Source organism: Vigna umbellata, chromosome 3 (genome assembly GCF_029865625.1).
Source record: "Vigna umbellata cultivar VRB3 chromosome 3, Vumbellata_1.0, whole genome shotgun sequence".
NCBI classification, from domain to species: Eukaryota; Viridiplantae; Streptophyta; class Magnoliopsida; order Fabales; family Fabaceae; genus Vigna; species Vigna umbellata.
The window spans coordinates 47,644,992-47,664,536 of record NC_142167.1 but is presented as its reverse complement, the minus strand read 5'-3'; the positions used below and the strand labels follow the sequence as shown (position 1 = coordinate 47,664,536).

The 19,545-nt window shown below is 32.6% G+C and overlaps 2 protein-coding genes across 3 annotated transcripts; both read right to left on the bottom strand.

Moving 5' to 3' along the window:
* Positions 1–5,935: 5,935 nt before the first annotated feature.
* Positions 5,936–16,451, bottom strand: LOC148202779 (protein CHROMATIN REMODELING 19-like). Its single transcript, XM_088110732.1, has 12 exons — positions 15,756–16,451; positions 15,533–15,650; positions 14,919–14,959; positions 14,571–14,821; positions 14,307–14,487; positions 11,152–11,337; positions 10,883–11,056; positions 10,625–10,783; positions 9,654–9,731; positions 9,424–9,560; positions 6,718–6,936; positions 5,936–6,570 (listed from the first exon to the last, which is right to left on the bottom strand). Exons 1-12 carry the CDS (start codon positions 16,272–16,274, stop codon positions 6,411–6,413), a joined length of 2,223 nt encoding a protein of 740 aa, XP_087966858.1. The 5' UTR covers positions 16,275–16,451; the 3' UTR covers positions 5,936–6,410.
* Positions 16,452–17,027: 576 nt separating this feature from the next.
* On the bottom strand, positions 17,028–18,668 carry LOC148202778 (peptidyl-prolyl cis-trans isomerase CYP21-4-like). Of its 2 annotated transcripts, XR_015785161.1 has the most exons (4): positions 18,206–18,667; positions 17,936–18,086; positions 17,384–17,572; positions 17,028–17,259 (listed from the first exon to the last, which is right to left on the bottom strand). XR_015785161.1 is itself a non-coding variant. In XM_088110454.1 (3 exons), exons 1-3 carry the CDS (start codon positions 18,439–18,441, stop codon positions 17,486–17,488), a joined length of 474 nt encoding a protein of 157 aa, XP_087966580.1. In that variant the 5' UTR covers positions 18,442–18,668; the 3' UTR covers positions 17,028–17,485. The 2 variants fall into 2 exon arrangements, 1 of the variants encoding a protein (XP_087966580.1); XM_088110454.1 differs by having other exon boundaries at positions 17,028–17,572; positions 18,206–18,668.
* Positions 18,669–19,545: the final 877 nt, after the last annotated feature.

Sequence of the window (19,545 nt, the reverse complement as noted above, 5' to 3'; positions counted from 1 at the left end):
TAAATATAAAAACAATAATAATTTATTATAAAGATTATCAAAACATATTTTTGAAATAAAAATCAATTCTTAGCTTAGCCTTTCTCAGTTTTCTTTTACTACCACCACAATACGTATGGAGCATACAATTTCTATCAAAATCAGTTTTACTATAATCTTATTCCAATTCAACCATCACACTATATCTCTCAAGGCTTAAACAAATTCTAAAGTTATTTCGTTCAATGAACATTCTTAATAAAAACTAGTCTAAAACATAAAATAGTTAACATTAATAAAAAACTATCAACATTAATTCTTACAACTATATCAAAATAGCTAATTCAAATATAAGCTCAAATGGCTTAAACAACATATATATATATATATAGACGTTACTTCCGAAAGACAGTGTATTGAATAAACTTGTGAGACTTTACACCTATCATACTTATTTATCTAAAACTTGTATCATAAATAAACTAATATGATTCATCAAGTCATTACATGGTTAAATTTAATAGCTCCCTAAGTATGATCATCTTTCATATCATATTGTCTATTAACTGAAGTCTCGTTCTACTTTCACCACCAAGTTATTTTCTTCGATATGAGTTAGACATTAGTAAAGTCGAAATAGTCTCAACGTAACAAATTCCTTTCAATACACTTGAACTCATCTAGAATTAGTATTTCCTGTAGAAAATAATTAATTTGACAACTATAACACACTAAAGTTTCCACAATTTATTTTACATTATCAAACAATCATAATTATAATTTGTGCAAAAGAGAGAACTATTTATAAAGTATTTCTAGAACAAAAGAAATTTCTCACAGTACTGTCCCGACACCAAGTAATCACTCTACCCCTATAATTTAACTTATCCAAAGAGATAAATTGAAATGATAGAGTTTTCCAAGCTGGTCACTCCAATGGTGTTTAATCTTCACAAAGAAGATAGCTTGATCAGGTGATTAGAAGAGAAGGGAAAAGGAAATTGAGAGGATTAGGTTTTTAAAAAACAAAGGGGCATCTATTTTAAAGAGTGTAGGTTCTCACAACTACTTTCATGAAATTGTGAAAGAAGCTAGTCATCAAGAAATTAATTGATGAGTTTATTAATAACCTAATAATCACAAATTGTTGACATTCTTTCTTAAACAGTTGAATAGTGTTTTATGACATGTCCAGGTCAAGAACTAAGTTCTCGAATTACTGAGATTTGTTTAAGGGTAATCTCTTTCAGTAGATTTTATTTTGCACATATATTAAACGTATCAGGCGCAAAGCTCTTTATCAACTATGTTATAGTATGTGGTTGATCTACATTAAACATTAGTACTAATAAGTTAGTGGGTCTAATCAGTATTAGATTTGATCATATTCATTTGAATTGTGGATGAAAAAAGCTTAAAAGTAAAGATTTCATTAAACATAGTCAGTCAAATTGTTATAAATCGTCAATGAAACTGGTAAACAGTAGAAAATAAAAGAAAAATGTTCTTTTAACAATTTTTTTTGACAACTTTTTTACAATAACTTACGTAGTAACTCGTGATTGGTCCATTTTAAATATACGGAACAATAAAGCAGTGACACATAGTCTATTGTAAAAAAGTTGTTAAAATATCGTAGTTCAGGATAAAAACCTTTCAATTTTGTTTTTATTCTTTACTGATACAAAGTGTGCTTACTGCTGTACTTGAGTATAAGACAGGATTCTTTATGAAAGCAAGAAGGAGCTAATGGCCATCTTTTCATGGCAGGATCTTTCATCTGCTAAAACTTCTTTTCTTTTTGAGAGAATCAACAAGAGAGACAAAGTGTGTTGCTATAAAAAGGTGGAGAAAAAAGAGTATGAAGATGATGATGAATGAACAGCATAACATTTGAACTGATATGTTCATGTACGTGGAACTTTAACAAGAATGACAGAACTGGTAACAGCTTTTTTTGGCTCCCTACCTTCCTCTTTCTTTCGTAACTTGTCTTATTACCATCGCCACTTGTCAACAAACCCTAATGAAATTTGTCATACAGCATTCAGAGGCTTTCCTTTCCATAATTTTGGACTTAATCTTCACATAATCCTTTTTGACATTATTCCCTCAAATCAGTTACTGACAACTTAAACTAAATGCCAAGAGAGGATGAACTAGGCAAATATTTTTTTTGGCTCTCTTTACCATTAACATCCCACTGAACACTCCATTCAACAGTGTTTTACTTGTGTGCGTAATAATAACAAAGAAAGTGTAAAATTATGTACGTTCATAACTTTAACTTATCATGCATGTATCTCCGTGATTCATGTCTATGCTTTTGTGGAAAAAAAGGCCTGGGAAATTCCTGGTAGATAGACCGTATTATAATTTAGACAGATCACCAAGAAAAATTATCGGTTCTAACTTTAGTGATATATATTTCAAGAATGATTCATTAAAAAGAATAATGAAACATATCAAATTCACGTATTATATAAATATCATCTTTAATCTAAAGAACAAATGATTCTTTGATACACTTAAAATTTTTACATTCATTTAACACTATCTTTTCTTACTTTTGTCTGCTCTTTTTTCTTGAAAAAATACAAAAATTTATATTTTTATGACCATTTTATTCTTGTACTGTGTCAAATGAATGTAAAAATATGTTATGTATCGTTACTCTAGACTCGATCTCCTTCTTAATATATTAGTGAACTTTTTTTTTCTATTCAATTTGATACATTCATTTCTAACCTCAATTAAGGGTTTTTTTATCAGAAAAAATATATAAATTTAAGACTACAAGAAAAATCGATATTATTGATGGTCAAAATTCATCGACAATACATAAAATCAGTCGGTAAATTAAAATTACTGATAACTTATCTACAATTGGTAAAATCGTTGTTGATAAATTTTATAAGTAATTATCGACAGATTTTTTTGTTGATAAAATTCATAGATAAATAAAATTTTGAAATCTATCGATAATGTAAATTTATCGATAAATATATTTTCGTGGGTAATTTCAAGTTTTGTAGTGAGTATTTAGAATATTCCAACCTATTTACAAACACATTTACAGTGTACAGTTTAAATATACAACAAATTACAAAAAACGAAGATAAGACCTAAATTAATACCTAATATTTTGGTAATATAGCATCTAAATATCCCTACCAAAAAGCTATCTATAGAAATCTGAAAATGAGGGTACTCCATTTTCTTTTAAGATGGCTTGTTAGATAAGAGACGAGGCGTGTAGAACCAAAAAATGAAGCATGCATGCTTAATTACCCAAGAAGTTTGATAACGATATGTTTAATTACTTTATATTGTCTTACAATTTCGTAGCTTTTTGTTTGTGAAGGGTCTTGGAATTTAGTGCCAGAAATAAGGAAGGTGCGTTAACCATTATTAAACAGGTTAATCACCTTTTCTTACTTTTTCTTACTTTGAATGAATCACTTTTCATCCGTTTAAGCTTTTTAACAATGATAACAAATGAACTCGCTTATTTCTGTGAAATAAACAACATGATTCGAGCTTTTTCTCAAAGGATTGTTTATGAAAAGTATTTCTCTGTGAGAAATGCACAAATCCATGAGATCCGTTGAATAATAAGTCATTATCATTAATAGGATTTAAGTTAACTATTCTTATAAAAAGTAAACTAACACTTTAAAAGATACGTTAGAGAGTTAGACAAACTAATTTATCCAATAATAATATAATGAGAAGAATAATCCAAAAGTGTTACACAATTTACTTCAAATTTATTGATATTTTAAACAATTATTCATCGGTCTTTTAACTACTCTTCCAACTTTGACATAATCTTATATAGTTATATCTAATTTTATATGTAAATTTTTTTTATAGCAAAAAGGGTTTGCTTAGCAGAAATTGAAAAAGAAAGTGAAAAAGATTATATATTCAACTTTTCCCAAAAACATTTGAGTAATATAAAGTTGGTTTGAAATTTTTAAAAGAAATGATCGGAGTTCAACTCTTCAATAACAAAATATTAACTATTTGTTAATGAAAAAAATAACGTAATCTTATAACTATATACAGTTTTTTTTTATAAATTGAATAATTTTATAGATCATTTATTAATCTATATATATAATACACACACAATTATTGATGGTTTTTAAGTTCAAAATATTATTAATTATTGTTTCAAATGTATTCCTGTACAATACAAATTAATTTATAACATGTGATAAGATATTAATAAAGAGATTTCAGCTCAAATACAATATAGGTTGCTCAATTCCTAAGTTGTTTATTATTTTATCTTTATTTCGTGTCTATGATTCTTAGTGTAAACCCCCATCTTAGCGTATTTTCTAAAAGGATGTAGTGGAAGGTTGTACTTGGAGTAATTTGAATATTTAAATATCAACTAATTGATTTATATCTTTATTTGTAACATTATTTTTCTCTTTTTTTTTAAATATATTATAAGAAAATTCTTAAAGAATAACTAATTTTAATGATAAAAATCATTAATGAGTAACCAGTTTATAATAAAAAATTATTAATAAATAAAATAGTTTTTATTATGAATATAAAATAATAATTAATTTTTAAATTGATAATTAAAATAATTTTTATTTTGCCTTTAAATTAGTTATTAACATTAGTTACTAAAATTCTAAAATTTTAGTTATTAAAGAAAATAATTTTTAATTAAGAAATTAATATATAAATTAATCTATAAATATATTTTTTATCATTAATCATTATTTAAGGACTTTTTTTATATTGATATTTAAAAAATATTCTTACATCAGTACAAGTACCCTCAATATGGCAATGCTGTATTTGTACTTCAAATTGAAACTTAGCAGAATGCTTCATAAATAAGTTTAAGTTTATGGACAGACAGCTGCCGAGAAGAACCAAATTCAGGATTTTGATATAGAGAGTGTGGAACTAAGAAGACATAATGAACTATGTTCAAAGATTTTAGACATCACCTTTCTCCCTCACAGCACCACTTAACATAATTCCTGCAGAAGTAGAGAAAGATCTAAGAACCAATACTGCAACGAAGTTACTACGCTTTGTCCAGCCTAAGCAAGCTTATTTAGCCTTCCCATAACTCACCCAATCTCATTATACTTCCCTATTTACCCTATGTTTCTAGAACCCTCTTGCCAATCATCACTATCTGAAACTCGATATCTTTGTTTATGGTTAAGAGTGATGAATGTCCTTTCACCCCTACGATGATTCCGAGTTGGAATTTTGCTCACTAGGCTAATATGGCTATTTCTTCCACCGTCACCCTTACGCCTTCTCCAGGGTTATTTTTTATTGATACAATTTATAAATATTTTTCAAATTACACAATTCAAAATGTATTTTCAAATTAAATAATATCAAAATCTGTTTCTAGATTTTGCAGTCCAGATATACAATTTAATTTTAAATATATTTAGATAAAAAATATATTTTAAATTATACAATTTAAAATATATGTTTTCATTGTGCAATCCTACTATCCAACATACATTAAAGGATTTTATACATTTATGGTTTGCATAATTTAAATTATATTTACAGATTATACAATCTAGAATTCGTTGAACAACCCAAAATACATTTATAGAATGTAAAATTCGAAATATATTTATGAATGATACATTTACAAATTATGTTATCCAAGACCATACAATCCAAAATACTTTATTAAATTTCAAATTTCATAATTCAAAATAAATTTATGAATTATATAACTCAGAATGTTTCTGATGTATATACATCTAAACTTTTTTCCAAAAGAAATTACCGTAACATTGATGTTCGAAGGATAAAGGATAGCTGCAAAGCCCTCCACGGAAACCTCTTCGAATTCGACGCAACGAAGAGTATTCTCAAACCTGCGTTGCTAGAATTAAGGGCGTAATATGTACGTCAATATAAGATTTGTTCTCTAACAAATTAACAGTAAAAGAAAAATGTCGTATATTTATAATCAATATTAACAATAAATGAAAATGTTATTATAACCATACATCTATCTCAAAAAAAAAAAAAGATAAATCAAAGTTGCCTTGCACATATGTTACAGCTGTATCTGACTGGTTAAAAGATGTGGCATTCAGAAGAAAAATAAAGATACGGAAAATTTAAAATGCACTGTAAGAGCTTTCTTCATTAGGGCTTCCGGAATAATGTTCAACAAATTTGCTATCTCTACCATGACTTTTAAACTAATTCTCCTATTGATTCTAACTAAACTATTCACTGTCATCAACACTTTAACATAAAGACTAATGTACATCAATAATGGTTATCGCATTCTTAACCAATTTGTAGGGCGGAGAGTTTTCTTCTATCCCAGATCAACAGATTAATTCAAGATCGGAGCTATAGTAAAGGAGTAAAGATAAATTAAACTGTGTTTTCCTTAGCTCAAAATTTTAACTCAATAAAATAGCAGACAATATCTCTCCCATGGTCTTCTCGGGCATGTCACCTTCATTGATCTCCTCCATGGACTCGAGAACGGCAGCATCTAATACTAGTTTTCTTTTTGCAATCTCATACACATTTTCATCAACTGTTCCCTTGGTCACTAGCCTTCAATGGAAAATGTCATAAGAAAATAGTCACCAAGACATTCAAACAGTTTCAAATTATAAGGGTTGGACTTTAACAAAGAAAAACACAGGATTTAGCACTTTTACGAATGTTAATGGGAGTGAAGGAAAAATAATGGGTAAATACCGATATATGGTTACAGGCTTTGTTTGACCAATTCGATGGCAACGATCTTCAGCTTGCCTATCAATCTGTGGGTTAAAATCCATGTCATGAATCACAACTGTATCAGCTCCTGTTAAGTTTAAGCCCTGACCACCAGCTCTCGTGGAAAGTAAGCATGCAAATATTGAAGTATCGTTATTGAACGTATCAACTATTGTTTGCCTCTCCGCTACCTGTGTACTGGCAATCAAATAGTAGGATCTCTAAGATTTTAAACAGCATAGGATAAAAGTGTCTGACGACCAATATTGAAAATGGTAAACATTTTAACAGTCCACTTTATCAAAGGAGAGATGAAAATTGAATTGAACTTCTCACTGTTAATTAATGAAAAGGAGCCATGAGTGACTTGAGTGAATTAGAACACACGAAAAAGGAAGGAAAAATTGCATAGCTAAAACGCCAATCTACTCACAAGTCAAGACATGCTTGCTATAATGCTACGAGAGTATATTTAATAAAAAAAAATTAAAAAAAATGTATTAGTGCATGTGAAATATTACTATAAAAGGTTAATTTTTCTTTCGTTAAATCATCTCACAAGTAAAAACTTCAGACAAACATGGCTTTAAAAAGACATAGAGACTTATATAACCGCTCTAGTTTTGTTAGTGATTAATTGTTAATTACATAGCGCAAGGGGATCTCATGAAGGATTTCAGTGTTGCTTAAATTTGACAATGGCTTCCCACCTTTAGTTTGAAGATGATGCATTCTCTTTAGAGAGAAACATACCAATACTTTGATGAATTGTGCTCTTTCAAAGTTGAGGCAGTGAGACCCACTCCTGATCATCATTCAATATCATGACCCCCCTAATTATTACTAAGTTATCATATGATATCCCTCTCCTACTTCTCTTTTTTTTCATGTCTTTTATTACCATTCCGAAAATATGATTGAAGCACTTAATCATCCCGCTGGCAACAAGTCATAATTGTTGAAATACAAGTTCTTTACCATAATCACACATAGTTTGGGTAAAAGAAAATCTTTTGTCAATGGATATACACCATTCAAGTTAGGTCAGATGGTGAAGTTAATTGTCTTAAAGCCCAGTTGTTGACCAAAGGATATACTCAAATATATGGTCTGGATTACAGTTATGCTTCTTCTCATGAAGAAAAAATGACTATTTTTGTCTCTTCATTAATCGGATATCAAATATGTTTTCCTTCATGGTGACCTAGAGGAGGACATCTACATGAAGCAACCCTCAATCAAGAGTGTAGGTCAGGTTGTAAATTAAAGATGATCTCTGTGGTCTCAAGCAATCTCTTAGTGCTTGGTTTGGATAGTTTAGTCATATTCAAATCTTTAGGCTAAAACAGAATGAAGCATAAATCTTTTATTGTCATTATACATCTCCAGGAAAATGTGTTTACCTAATTGTGTATGTTGATGACCTAGTTCTTACCGGGAATAATGATACCAGAACTACTTAGCTAAAGCATCATTTGTTCAAATACCTTCAAATTGAAGGTCTTGTCTCTCATACTTTCTAGGCATTGAAGTGGCTCAATCAAAAGAAATATATTGTGATTTCTCAAAACAAATGTGTTAGATATCTTGAAATAAACAAGGTGAGTCCTTCTCAAACAACTCTACAAATTTCTTCCAACCTTGTGTTTCACAAGACAGCACAGAAAATGAATATCATGTTAGAGAAAAGTTGTTGTCCAAGGAAATTTGCACTAGATCTGTTGGCTCCAATGATCAACCTCCATACATTTTGACAAAATCTGAGAGAACCTCAAATTATATATTTATATGTTCCAAGCTTGGAACATATATTTGTATGCTTCAAATTAAGGAGTGTGTAAATAGTTTATATTATCTTCTAAGCTAAAGTTGTTTAGTGTTGTATCAATCCGCAACTTAGAATCCTAGGGTCAAACATTATTGTTTTTTTCTTTCTTTCCTTAAGCTTATGTTGTAAGCCATTGGTCCATACATATATGTGTGTACACACACACATATATATAGACACACGCACACACGTATATATACACTAGTATGTGAACCTGTGCAAAACACACGGGACTTTTAAAAATTATAATATATTTATTATATTAATTTAACTTTATAAAAATATAATTATAATTTAATATAAGTATTTTATTTTATAAATTTAATAATAATATTTGATTGTTTTAATGATGAAACTGCATTTAACTTGTTTATACATTTTTGTAATAAAATGCATTCTACATAAACAACATTTTTTAATTGACTTAATTAAAATAAAGACTCAAAATTCAAATTTAAATGAAAGAATGTTTATCAATTTTACATGTTTTAAGAATAATTAATCAAATATTCTATTTATGAATCAAAAGAGAAATCTGAGTTAAGATCTACCGAGCTCTTTTTTTCATATATATACTCCTTCAAGTACTCTATATTTGTTCCTATCATCCTGTAACATTTCAAACTTTTCATCCAATCCTTAAACTAATTTAGCAACTTCTTTAATCCCGTGATGTGGTGAACTCAACAAAAACATGCACACATATACATACAAACACTAGATTACTTTCAACATATTACTCACATAGATGACTTAATTTTCTCCTTGTTTGTTAATGTACTGAATAAAATAATCCTTTTCAAAGATACCATACCTTTTTAACTTTAAAGTGTCATAATGTCAAAAAACAAAATTACCTTCCATCTAGCCGTCTATAGGTCAATCCAATGACATCCAAACTCCACTCCAATATGTCAAGCATTGAGGTCCATTGACTAAAGATCAAGACTCGATGGCCATCCTTCTTTAGTGAAGGAAGAAGTTCTGCTAAGGCCTACATGATAGGTCAATCTCAGGATACCCAGCACATAATTATGCCGCCACTGTATATTTGACAATTACAGAAATTTTAGTCATAAATCCATACCCGACATTTTGCAGAAAGCATAACATGCTTATCCGAAAGGATCCCCTTTTTATCATTGACACCATAGTGAAGTAAAAGCTGCAAGTAAAAAATTTACAGCTTGAAATTTAAGCCAATGCTATCCACAGTAAACAATCATCAAGTAAAATTTTATAATTACAATGTCACTACAACAGCTTGTATTAATGAAATGTCAACACTGTATTCTACCTTGCTAGAATGAGAACAAGGATAATACAGAGGAGCGTAAGAGGTGTTATGACAAAACACTAACATAGAAATGGTTAAATATTTATAAAATGCATCAGCAAACACAAATCAATTAAACATTGTAAGATGCAGCTAGAAACCATCTAATATAATGCATTTATTGGGCATCCATAGAATGGGAAAAAAGGTTGTTTGATAGAAAAACTTAGCAGAACTCGCTTAAAAAGTAATCCAATGATTTTATTAAATTTTAGTTTCTAGCATAGCTTAATGACCCTGATTGGTCAATTTAGCTGCCCAATATAATGGTTCAGGCTGGTTGTTGCAGTTGTTGCATGTTGTCCATTGCTACTCAAGTATCAGACATTCCTTGTTTGCTGTGCCTAAAACACTATTAGAATTGTGAAAAAAAAGGTTGACTCATGTAAAAGTCCTAGTTAAATAGAGAGCAGTTGATTGAAATAACCAATATCAGACTTTTATCTAACGTAAATGATTCCTCAACACAGGGTCTTAAGCAGTTAGTTTCATACCCAAGCCTGGATTTTAAGTAGTCAATTATCAATGTTTTACCATAGAAACATGGGGCTTTTGGGCTTTCACCAAAAGGAATTTGATAGTGAAGAAAAGGGGATGCAAAATGTGTGCTTTTGCCCATTATTGGAGCATCGGGATGAGCTAACACAAACTACTTGAGCATATTGATGCAATACATACATAGAGAGAGTGAGCAAATGCATTGTTCTGAGTAGAAGATTTACCCGGTGAATAGAAAAGTCATTGTAATTTTTAAGTTCCTCTATAACTCTGTCCAAAGTACATTCAAAACCAAAAGCACCTATTGGATGTAGCTTCCTAGCAAAGCGGATGACATCCTCATCATTGTAGATTCGCCTTATTAACAAGGGATGATTTGCTATCTAGAATAAGAATACAGAAATATATTACCAAATAAAAGAGAGCAGTTTAAATCCAAACAAAATATAGCTTCATTTTAAGTCAAAACATAAATCAGGAACCTTGCGGAACTGAACGAAATAGTTATTTATCTGTCGCCGGGGAAGCACTGCTAGTAAATTTTTTGAATTAAGCTCAGAACATTTTGCCATGCGAGCTTGTGAAACTGCACGATACTCTTCAATGGCTTCCTTGTAAGCAGATTCCTGCTGCCTTTCCATTATAACATATTCAACCTGCAGTAACAAAAATTGACAAATAGAAACAAGGACATAATGAAGATTAAGAGTATAATAAAACAAAAAATTTGCACCAAAGGTGACAGACATACTTGCTGTATTTTTGGAACAAGTTGTTGCATCACGTCCGATTTCAGTCGGCGCAAAATAAATGGCCCCAAGATGGATTTCATCCGACCAATTAAATCTCTATCTTCTGCATTTAGTAACTTTTTTAGGTCAACGTCTTCAGAAGCAAAAATATCAGGCATCATAAACTCCAACAATGACCATAATTCCTGCAACAAATTCAAAACAAAGCTTGCTTCAGCAACTAAATTTATATTAATGCCAGCAAAATCAACAGGTTAAGACAAACCATAGAGATTTTGTTCAAGATTTAAGTACATTATTGGCACAGAATACAAATGACAGGGTGTCTTCCTTTTCTCCACCTTGACTGTAACTGTGTATTATTATTCCTTGAAAGGAGCTGAACTCAGATTCCAGGATATTCAGAACAACTTGCATACACTACTCAATCAACTAAGCTAGACCTCCTTGGTATACAAGCTTATTAGACACTTCTAATTCTATTTGTGTTTTCATATACGTGTATATAAGGAGATACAAGGGTGATGCAGCAAATCAAAACCCAGGAGGAAAGAAATAACAGAAACTGCACAGCTGACAGGTTTGAATATGCATCACATGGAGTTAGTTACAAGTGGGAAATGCTTATAATAGAGAGAGAGGGGGGGGGAGATGGACAGAGACTAGATTCTTGGGTTTCCTTTTGTTTTTATGATATTTCATAATATAACAACAGGGTCTTGAATCACGTTGATCAGACCACATTCCATAATACAACTATTGTTTCCATTTCCTTGTGTTGATTTCATTGCTGGTTCTTATCACTGTGACTCCTCCAGAGAGATGGCTCTCCTTACCCTATTCCATAACAAACTCTCGTACCCCTTTCAATTTCCTTCCCTGCAAATACCTGAATTCACACTAATTCAAGATCGCTTGCCACATCACTACTCTCCGAACTAATTACTATTCTCTGCCCTGCTTTCTATGTTCTAGAATAAACCTTCAGACTTTGGGCCTACACTGTATCAGCCCATCCTCCACTACTCCCTTCTTGCAACTGTATCAGCCCATCCTCAACTTCTATAACATTTCATGGTGAATATCTTTGAGAAATTAGTTTTTCACAAAAGCATTGTGCACTCCATGTAGTCTAGCCATGGTAGTAAGTATCATAAATACAAAGCATACGATAGGATAAGATTCTCCACCTCCACTATATCAATCACTTGAAGACTTCTGTTTGCTCCCGTATCATGTTATAGTGTACGATTCGATCTTCGAATCATCCTAAATCGTAGCATCCAGGGGCAGAGATGTTACTCACTGTGGCACCCATCACAGCAACGACTATTGTTGCAGCAACTATCGCAATGGCTCAGGCAGTTGTGCCTCTCGCTGCCTCCTAGCAGTGAGGGAGAAGAAGCCGACAGACCTCACAATAGCAACGCCTCTCTCGGTGGCTGCTCGCAACAGCGACTCTCATGACATCAACATACCTGGCGATGGCACAGCCTCGACGCTAACCTCATGTGCGTTCGTGAACAAGGACAGACAACCCTAGGGCTTTTTAGTGGGTTGGAATTGGGATCTTTTTTAACTTCAAATTTTAGCCCATTTTGTTTAAAGCATTTTAAAGCCCAATTAGTAAATGGTGACTCCCTCTAAAACTACTACTTCACCCAAAAAAACAGGTGACTCTGGAATCTATCACTCACCCAAAAGATTAAAAAAGGTGACTGTCTGAAAACTGCCACTGCACTGAAAACTGTCATCTTTCTTTCCTATTCTCTTGGGGTCAAATATTTATCAACCCATATATTTTTCTCCATTTAACAAAGGAGTTTGGTCATACAAGCTAACCCAATCCAACCATTACAATAATTTATCCACTATACAACCACTCTTTTTTAATGTGGTTGTTATTATTAATTACATCTTTTACATGTTTATACGTCTTGATTGTTATGTTTTTTAATCTTACGATTCAAGATAAAAAACAATTCGCGATTCAAAAAATAAGCTCTCCGAAACGTTACCATGAGTCTAGCTCACATAGGCAGATAAAACCATTGATGTGTATTCTCTATGCATCTGTTTTCAAGGATTTATAAGTGTCAAACTTTTTATGTAAAGACTTACACGATTCTGTATATAAATTAAAGTTCCTATTAGAATCACTGTAAGTCTGTAACTATTCCAGTACAAAATATACAGTACAACTAAATCTGCAGGAAAGAAATGTAATAGATGGACAACCCCTTTGCTGTCAAAAAGAAAAAAGTTGTCATCAGCAAAAATGTAAATACAACTTTACAAGTATCAACCTCCTAAAAGCCGCCCTCAAAAACCCAAAACATTTAATAAGCCTACTCACCTGACTAAAAAACACTCAAGACAGGGCCTTTATGATAAGCTCCAGATTAAGTAGGGGCCAGATAAAGTCAATACTCTGCTTATGTCAGTTGATTCTCCAATTAGGGGAGGGACTGACTTGTACAGAACAAATGAGAGGGGGATTTTGTTAGAGGACAAAGCGACAGAGAGACAGAAAGCAAGTGTGTTATATAGGCAGTTCAAAGGAAGAGAAAGAGAGGCATATGTTCAGATTCAGCTGGCCAGGGGTCATAGGTTTGTTTACCTTGGTTGGGCGTGTTTGCTTTTTCTTTATGTTTTCTTCTACTTCTTTGTCAACAAACATTCTACCTAGTTTAGGTAGTAATTTTTTCTATCAGTATAACTGTCCTATTCTTCCTAAAAGTATTTCACAGCTCCAGCTCTTACTCTGCCTAATCCCATCCACGCATTGTTTTCAATCAAAATATAGTCAGATTCTACAGTAATAGAATTAGAATGAAAGAAGAAGAATCCCAATTATACAAAGGACATATCAAAGAGTTTTGAAGCTTATAGTCACATTCAGTGGAAAATTTAAAGTGTCAGTGTGACACGCCAGATATTGATCAGTTGAAGTTAAGCATGTGTTCCATGCTTCAGCAATGATCACAGCTTCCAAAAATGCTCTAAAATTACCTTTGTAATAGTGTCCAGCCACAACATATGAATTTTTTAAGAGAAGAAATTATTCCACTACTGACAAAATTAATAGTTTTTTTTCAGCAACAACAAAAACAGCTACAATGCAGCAAAGACATTCACTAATGTAGATACATACATGTAGATCATTTTGAAGTGGTGTCCCAGTCAACATCAAACGTTGGTTCGCATTTCGTGCAACAGACATCAGATTTTTCCACCTAAAGCTATTTTTGTCCTTCAAAGCATGTGCCTCATCCATCAACACACAGCTCCATCTCCATCTCTTCAGAATTTTCCGATCATCTTTCTGCTGTGCACTAGCATGAATATAAATTATAAAAATTTAATCAACATTTGAAGACAATATATATAAATGGTAGTTAAGAATATTGGAATGTACCTGTGACGCTCGTAAAGTGAATAACACACAAGAAGAACATTAAATGGAGGAGGCAATCCTGCCTTGGACAAAGAGTTCAACTCCTTGCAGTACGCTGCACGTCCAGCACCATGATATAGAAGAACAGAAAAGTACGGACACCATCTTTTTAGTTCCCTTTCCCAGTTTTCCAAAACAGAAGCAGGACAGACTATAAGATGTGGACCAGAATCATTGTGCAAGCGTTTCAACAGAGTTAAATATGTGATGGCCTGGATACAAATAACATGTCATATCTTAATTGAAAAGTCAAGGACTACAAACAAAAGTAGAACATGTTAAAAGTAGTGTTAAATAAGGATAACAAACCTGAACTGTTTTGCCGAGACCCATTTCATCCGCCAATATGGCTGTGACACGTGAAATCAAGTATCAAATCACAATTCTACGCAAGCATATTAATCTCTAATGGACGAACCTATTGCATAATTAGAACCAGAAATATTCAAATTCTAAAAAACAAAATACAACTAAGCTCTAAAAAAGGCTATGCCAACAGTAAACACAAATCATATTACATTATATTGTTTCAATAAACACAAAATCAGGGGCAGCAAAACCAGATACGGAGCAAATATGACATTCCACAGTAAAGAACACCAGACCACAACATAAAACTGTCACAATATTGAGAAATCTACAACGAAAGAGCCATCAATTAAGCCACTTCCCTTTTTCTCAAGGAAAACATCTACATAGTCCATAACGCAGCAACAAGCAACACGAACACACAAATTAAACTCAGCACACCATAAAACCCTTCAAAAACCCTAACAAAATACATACTAATCACTATTGCACAAACCTATTGCATAACTACAACCAGAAATATTCAAATTTCAAAAAAGGAAACCAATGAAGCTAAACACATAATCAGTTCCACGTGACCTAACACAAAAAACCGTCAAAACCCTAACAATTACCTCCTCCAATCCCCTTCCGATACAGCAGAAGCAAAAAGTTGACACCAACCAACTGATACGGCTTTAGCAATGGCTGAAAATCCGAATCCTCCGACGCACACGCAACATCCACATCCTCCTACACACATCAACGGCATGGACTTCACCTCAAACGAACATATAATCTCTAGTTTCAAGCTTCAGCCTAAACAAAACAAAAATACAAAACAAATCGCCGTTTAACCTGAGTCACGATCCTCACTGACGAAGACTCCGCCTCCGAATACCTCTCGCACGCGGTCCCCGTCGAGCCGAAGAGTTCGCCCTTCAACTCCGCAGAGATTCGCGCGCACTTATGCAAAGCCCTACCAACGACATCGTTTTCGTTCAACTCTTCAACTTCTTCTTCTTCCACCTCGTACAATTCCGCCACGCGTCCGTCTCTTCCACCGTTCTCCTCAGCGTCTTCGTCTTCGTCATCGATGATGAACCTCCGGCCTCGCGAGGCCGCCGCATAACCTCCGCCGGAAGCGTCCACGTCGGCGTCCTCGAGGTCGTCGAGGAAATCGGCGTCGTTCGGGGCGATTTCGACGCAATCGCTGTCGTTTTCGCTTAAAACGTCGACCTTAGAGGTGTAAGCGAAGGACTCGATAGGTGGAGGGGAAGGAGGAGACGAAGTGCGAGGTCGTTTGAGGACGCGCGAAGGTTTGAAGGAGTGATTCTCCCATTCGTCGTCGGAGATTTCGTACAAGTCGGGTTTCATTGCGTGCGATTGTTTGCCCTAGTGGTCGTTGGAGAGAGAGAGTTGAAAGTGAAGGAGTGGTGCTTTTGTAGTTGGACAAAAACGTTGTAGTGTGAGAAAAAGGGGAGAAGGGGAGAATCCGAGTGAGGGAAGATAGCGGAAGAAAAATCGCCGTGTGTCAAAGAGAGAAACGAGCGCGGGGATTGTCACGCTAAAGGCTAGTTTTCCACTTCTTTGCTCATTATTTACTTCTTTTTTTTTTAATGAACAATTTCATCATCTAGATGTGAGATCATGTAGACTTAATATTTTAAAAAATTAAAAAAAATAATCTCATTTAGTACAAAATCTCACTATCACTGTTGTGGGAGAATGTAATTTTAAATATTAAATTCTAAATTAATAACTACTTTATAATTAAGTTATAAAATTAGGGCAAGATAACTCCTTGTTTAGGGATGGTTATTCAATATTTAAATTTCAGATATTTAATAAAAAGACAGAAAATTGCATTAATATTGTTTGAAGTTTTTAGAAGGAAAATGATATATTACCACAAAATTTTGACAAAATAAAAATTGGACTTTTTTGAATGGTGCGACTTCACTTTTTGAAAACGATTAACTTAGCTTCGGTTCCTTTTTCTTTGTATTTGTTTCATTGAAACTTACCTTCTCTTGTACTCTATTTTTCCTTGCTATTAATATTATGACCATTCCATTGACAGTCTTGATATGCTTAGCCTATTTTCTGCACTTATTGCTATTATAACTAAATAAAAATATGAATTAAGCATCAATATAAAATAAATTACAGAGCCAATTCTGACTCAGACCTAAAATGGTCATTAATTGAACACTATACATGAACTGCATAGGTAGGAAAAAAAAATACTTTGTTATCTCAATGTGCCTCCTTTGAGGTTACAAATGAAGTTTAATGCCAAAATATATATGAGGTGATATCACCAAACTGGCAAGTGGCAACAGACCTTCTTACATTCATCCTGCCACACCAAAAGAAGACCGAATAATGACAGAAAAGGGAAAAAAAGATTTCATAATCCTTGAATGGGCAACTGAAACATGTAGCTAAAACTGCATCAAAGATCAAAAGTTCCATTGACAAACCTAAAGCGAAATCCTTGAGGTTCTTCATCTGTGTAGAGAGGATTTTACCAAACATGTTATCAATAAAGTACTATTTACGATTTTGATTCAGGCAGAGAGCCTTCACACCATCTCTTTAAGAGCCACATCAAGTATCCCAATAGAAATTTTTGGTTGGTAATGTTCATCTGTATCCACTTCTTCAATTTCCTAGCATAGGATTGTGAAACCATCAGTATTAGCTTTAATTCTGAAATCTAGTGTTGATTTTGGACAGAGTCTGTCTGTTTATTCACATGACTTGCCATGTTTTCATTCCTATCTGATGTTACTGTCTTTAACCAATTTATTCATATGTCAAGATAAATATGGTACTGACTTCTATAACCATTATGGCTTATGCAAATTGATGAATCTACTAATAACTAAACAGATAAAATTATTTAAAATGATATGCATAACCTTAGCCAATAGGAGTAGGAAAGGACATAACCAGCAACAAAAGAAAAGGAAAAATAAAAACTGAGCATAGAATATCAGATGTGATAATGAGAATTAAGCAAATTCAGCCACCTGAACAATATCCTCTCCCTTGATGACTCGGCCAAACACAATAAGCTTTTCACTTAGATCTGGTATTGGTGCAGTTGTGATGAAAAGATCAAATCCTTTGTTGAAGTAATTACCCTTCGAAGTTCCAAGCATGAATGCTTCATGTCTCATACTAGTTAATCATCACAACATTTAGTAACTAGAAAAAAATATTCAGCTCACAGGTAGATTATCAATGGTCTAATGATATGATAAACATAAAATTGCAATTAAACAAAACAAAAAATAAACCTTGCATATTTCTTTCCTAACAAGTTCCAATCTTCAGTAGCTCCGGGCCCTTTGTTATGACCAGCCTGAATTACATAGTGCTTAATTACTTGGTGAAAAAGCATTCCCTTGAAGTGCCCTTTTTGACTGGAAAACAAAAAATTGAAGTTTGGTTGGAAGCATAAAGAGAATACATTCAAAGGAATTTCATAAGAGGAAAATAGGAGCTTGAAACTAAAGCAGTGAGATAGTGACATTAAAATAAAATAAAAAATTAGGAAAGGTTTTGTGCACAAACAAGTCCTTGAAGTTCTAGCAACTGAATATTTGTCCAGTCAAGACACATCAGTATGTTCTTCAGTAGCTGACCAAGTACATTGGTATAGGCATTAGGGTATCCGCAGGATCCTAATAGAGCAATCTTAAAATATAGTCATCAAAACTACTTGCATTAGAGTATCCTGACCATCTTCCTATTTTTCATTAAGAAATCCCAGCAGAGGTTAATCCTCAACGCGCCAACAAGATGCACAATTCAAACATAAAACTGAATGCCAAACAGAAGATGAAAGCCTTGTTTAGATAAAAAATTTCAAAAAAAACTCTTAGAAGGAAATATAAAGAAAAGATGGAAAAAGTTACTCCATAAATTAAAATGTACTTATGTATAAGCTAATTTAGAGAAGCTTTCTCGTATTAGTGTAACCAAAAACTTATGTTTAATTAATGCATAAGTTAATGAAGAAAATTTTCAATTTTCCTTTCTTATTTTTGTTTCAAGTATTTTAAGAGATTATCCAAATAGACCCAAAGTAAAAATTAAATTATTTTAGAAAGTGAATTTTAGACCTAACTTAATTTCATAAAATCGGCTTATAATATAAGATTTTGTACACATTATATACTATAATTTGGTTATATATGTAGTTAATGTGAGGATCTTCAACATACTCCTGAGAATTAAGCATCTAGAGTGAAGATTAGATATTTGTGGATGATTCAAATAGACCCAACAAACCTTGTTAGAACCGGCTTTGATACCATCTTACATAGTGGATTTTAAATCCTAAATCAATTTCATAAAACCAAATAATAAGTAGTGGTTTTTACCTACTTATATATTCTATCATTTAATTATATTTTTAGTCGATGTGAGATCTCCAACATGTTTAGTGAAACTGTAGACTGAAATGAATCAGCACTGTCCTCTTCCTTAATTCCAAGACCAAGAAAATCTCATCAACCAACTTTTGAAGCCAGTCCAACATCCCATAACACTAGCTTGTAGCGTAAACTATATGCCCCAAAAGATGAGAAGCATTCTGAATACGGGAACCTTAAATCCATATGATTTAAAACTA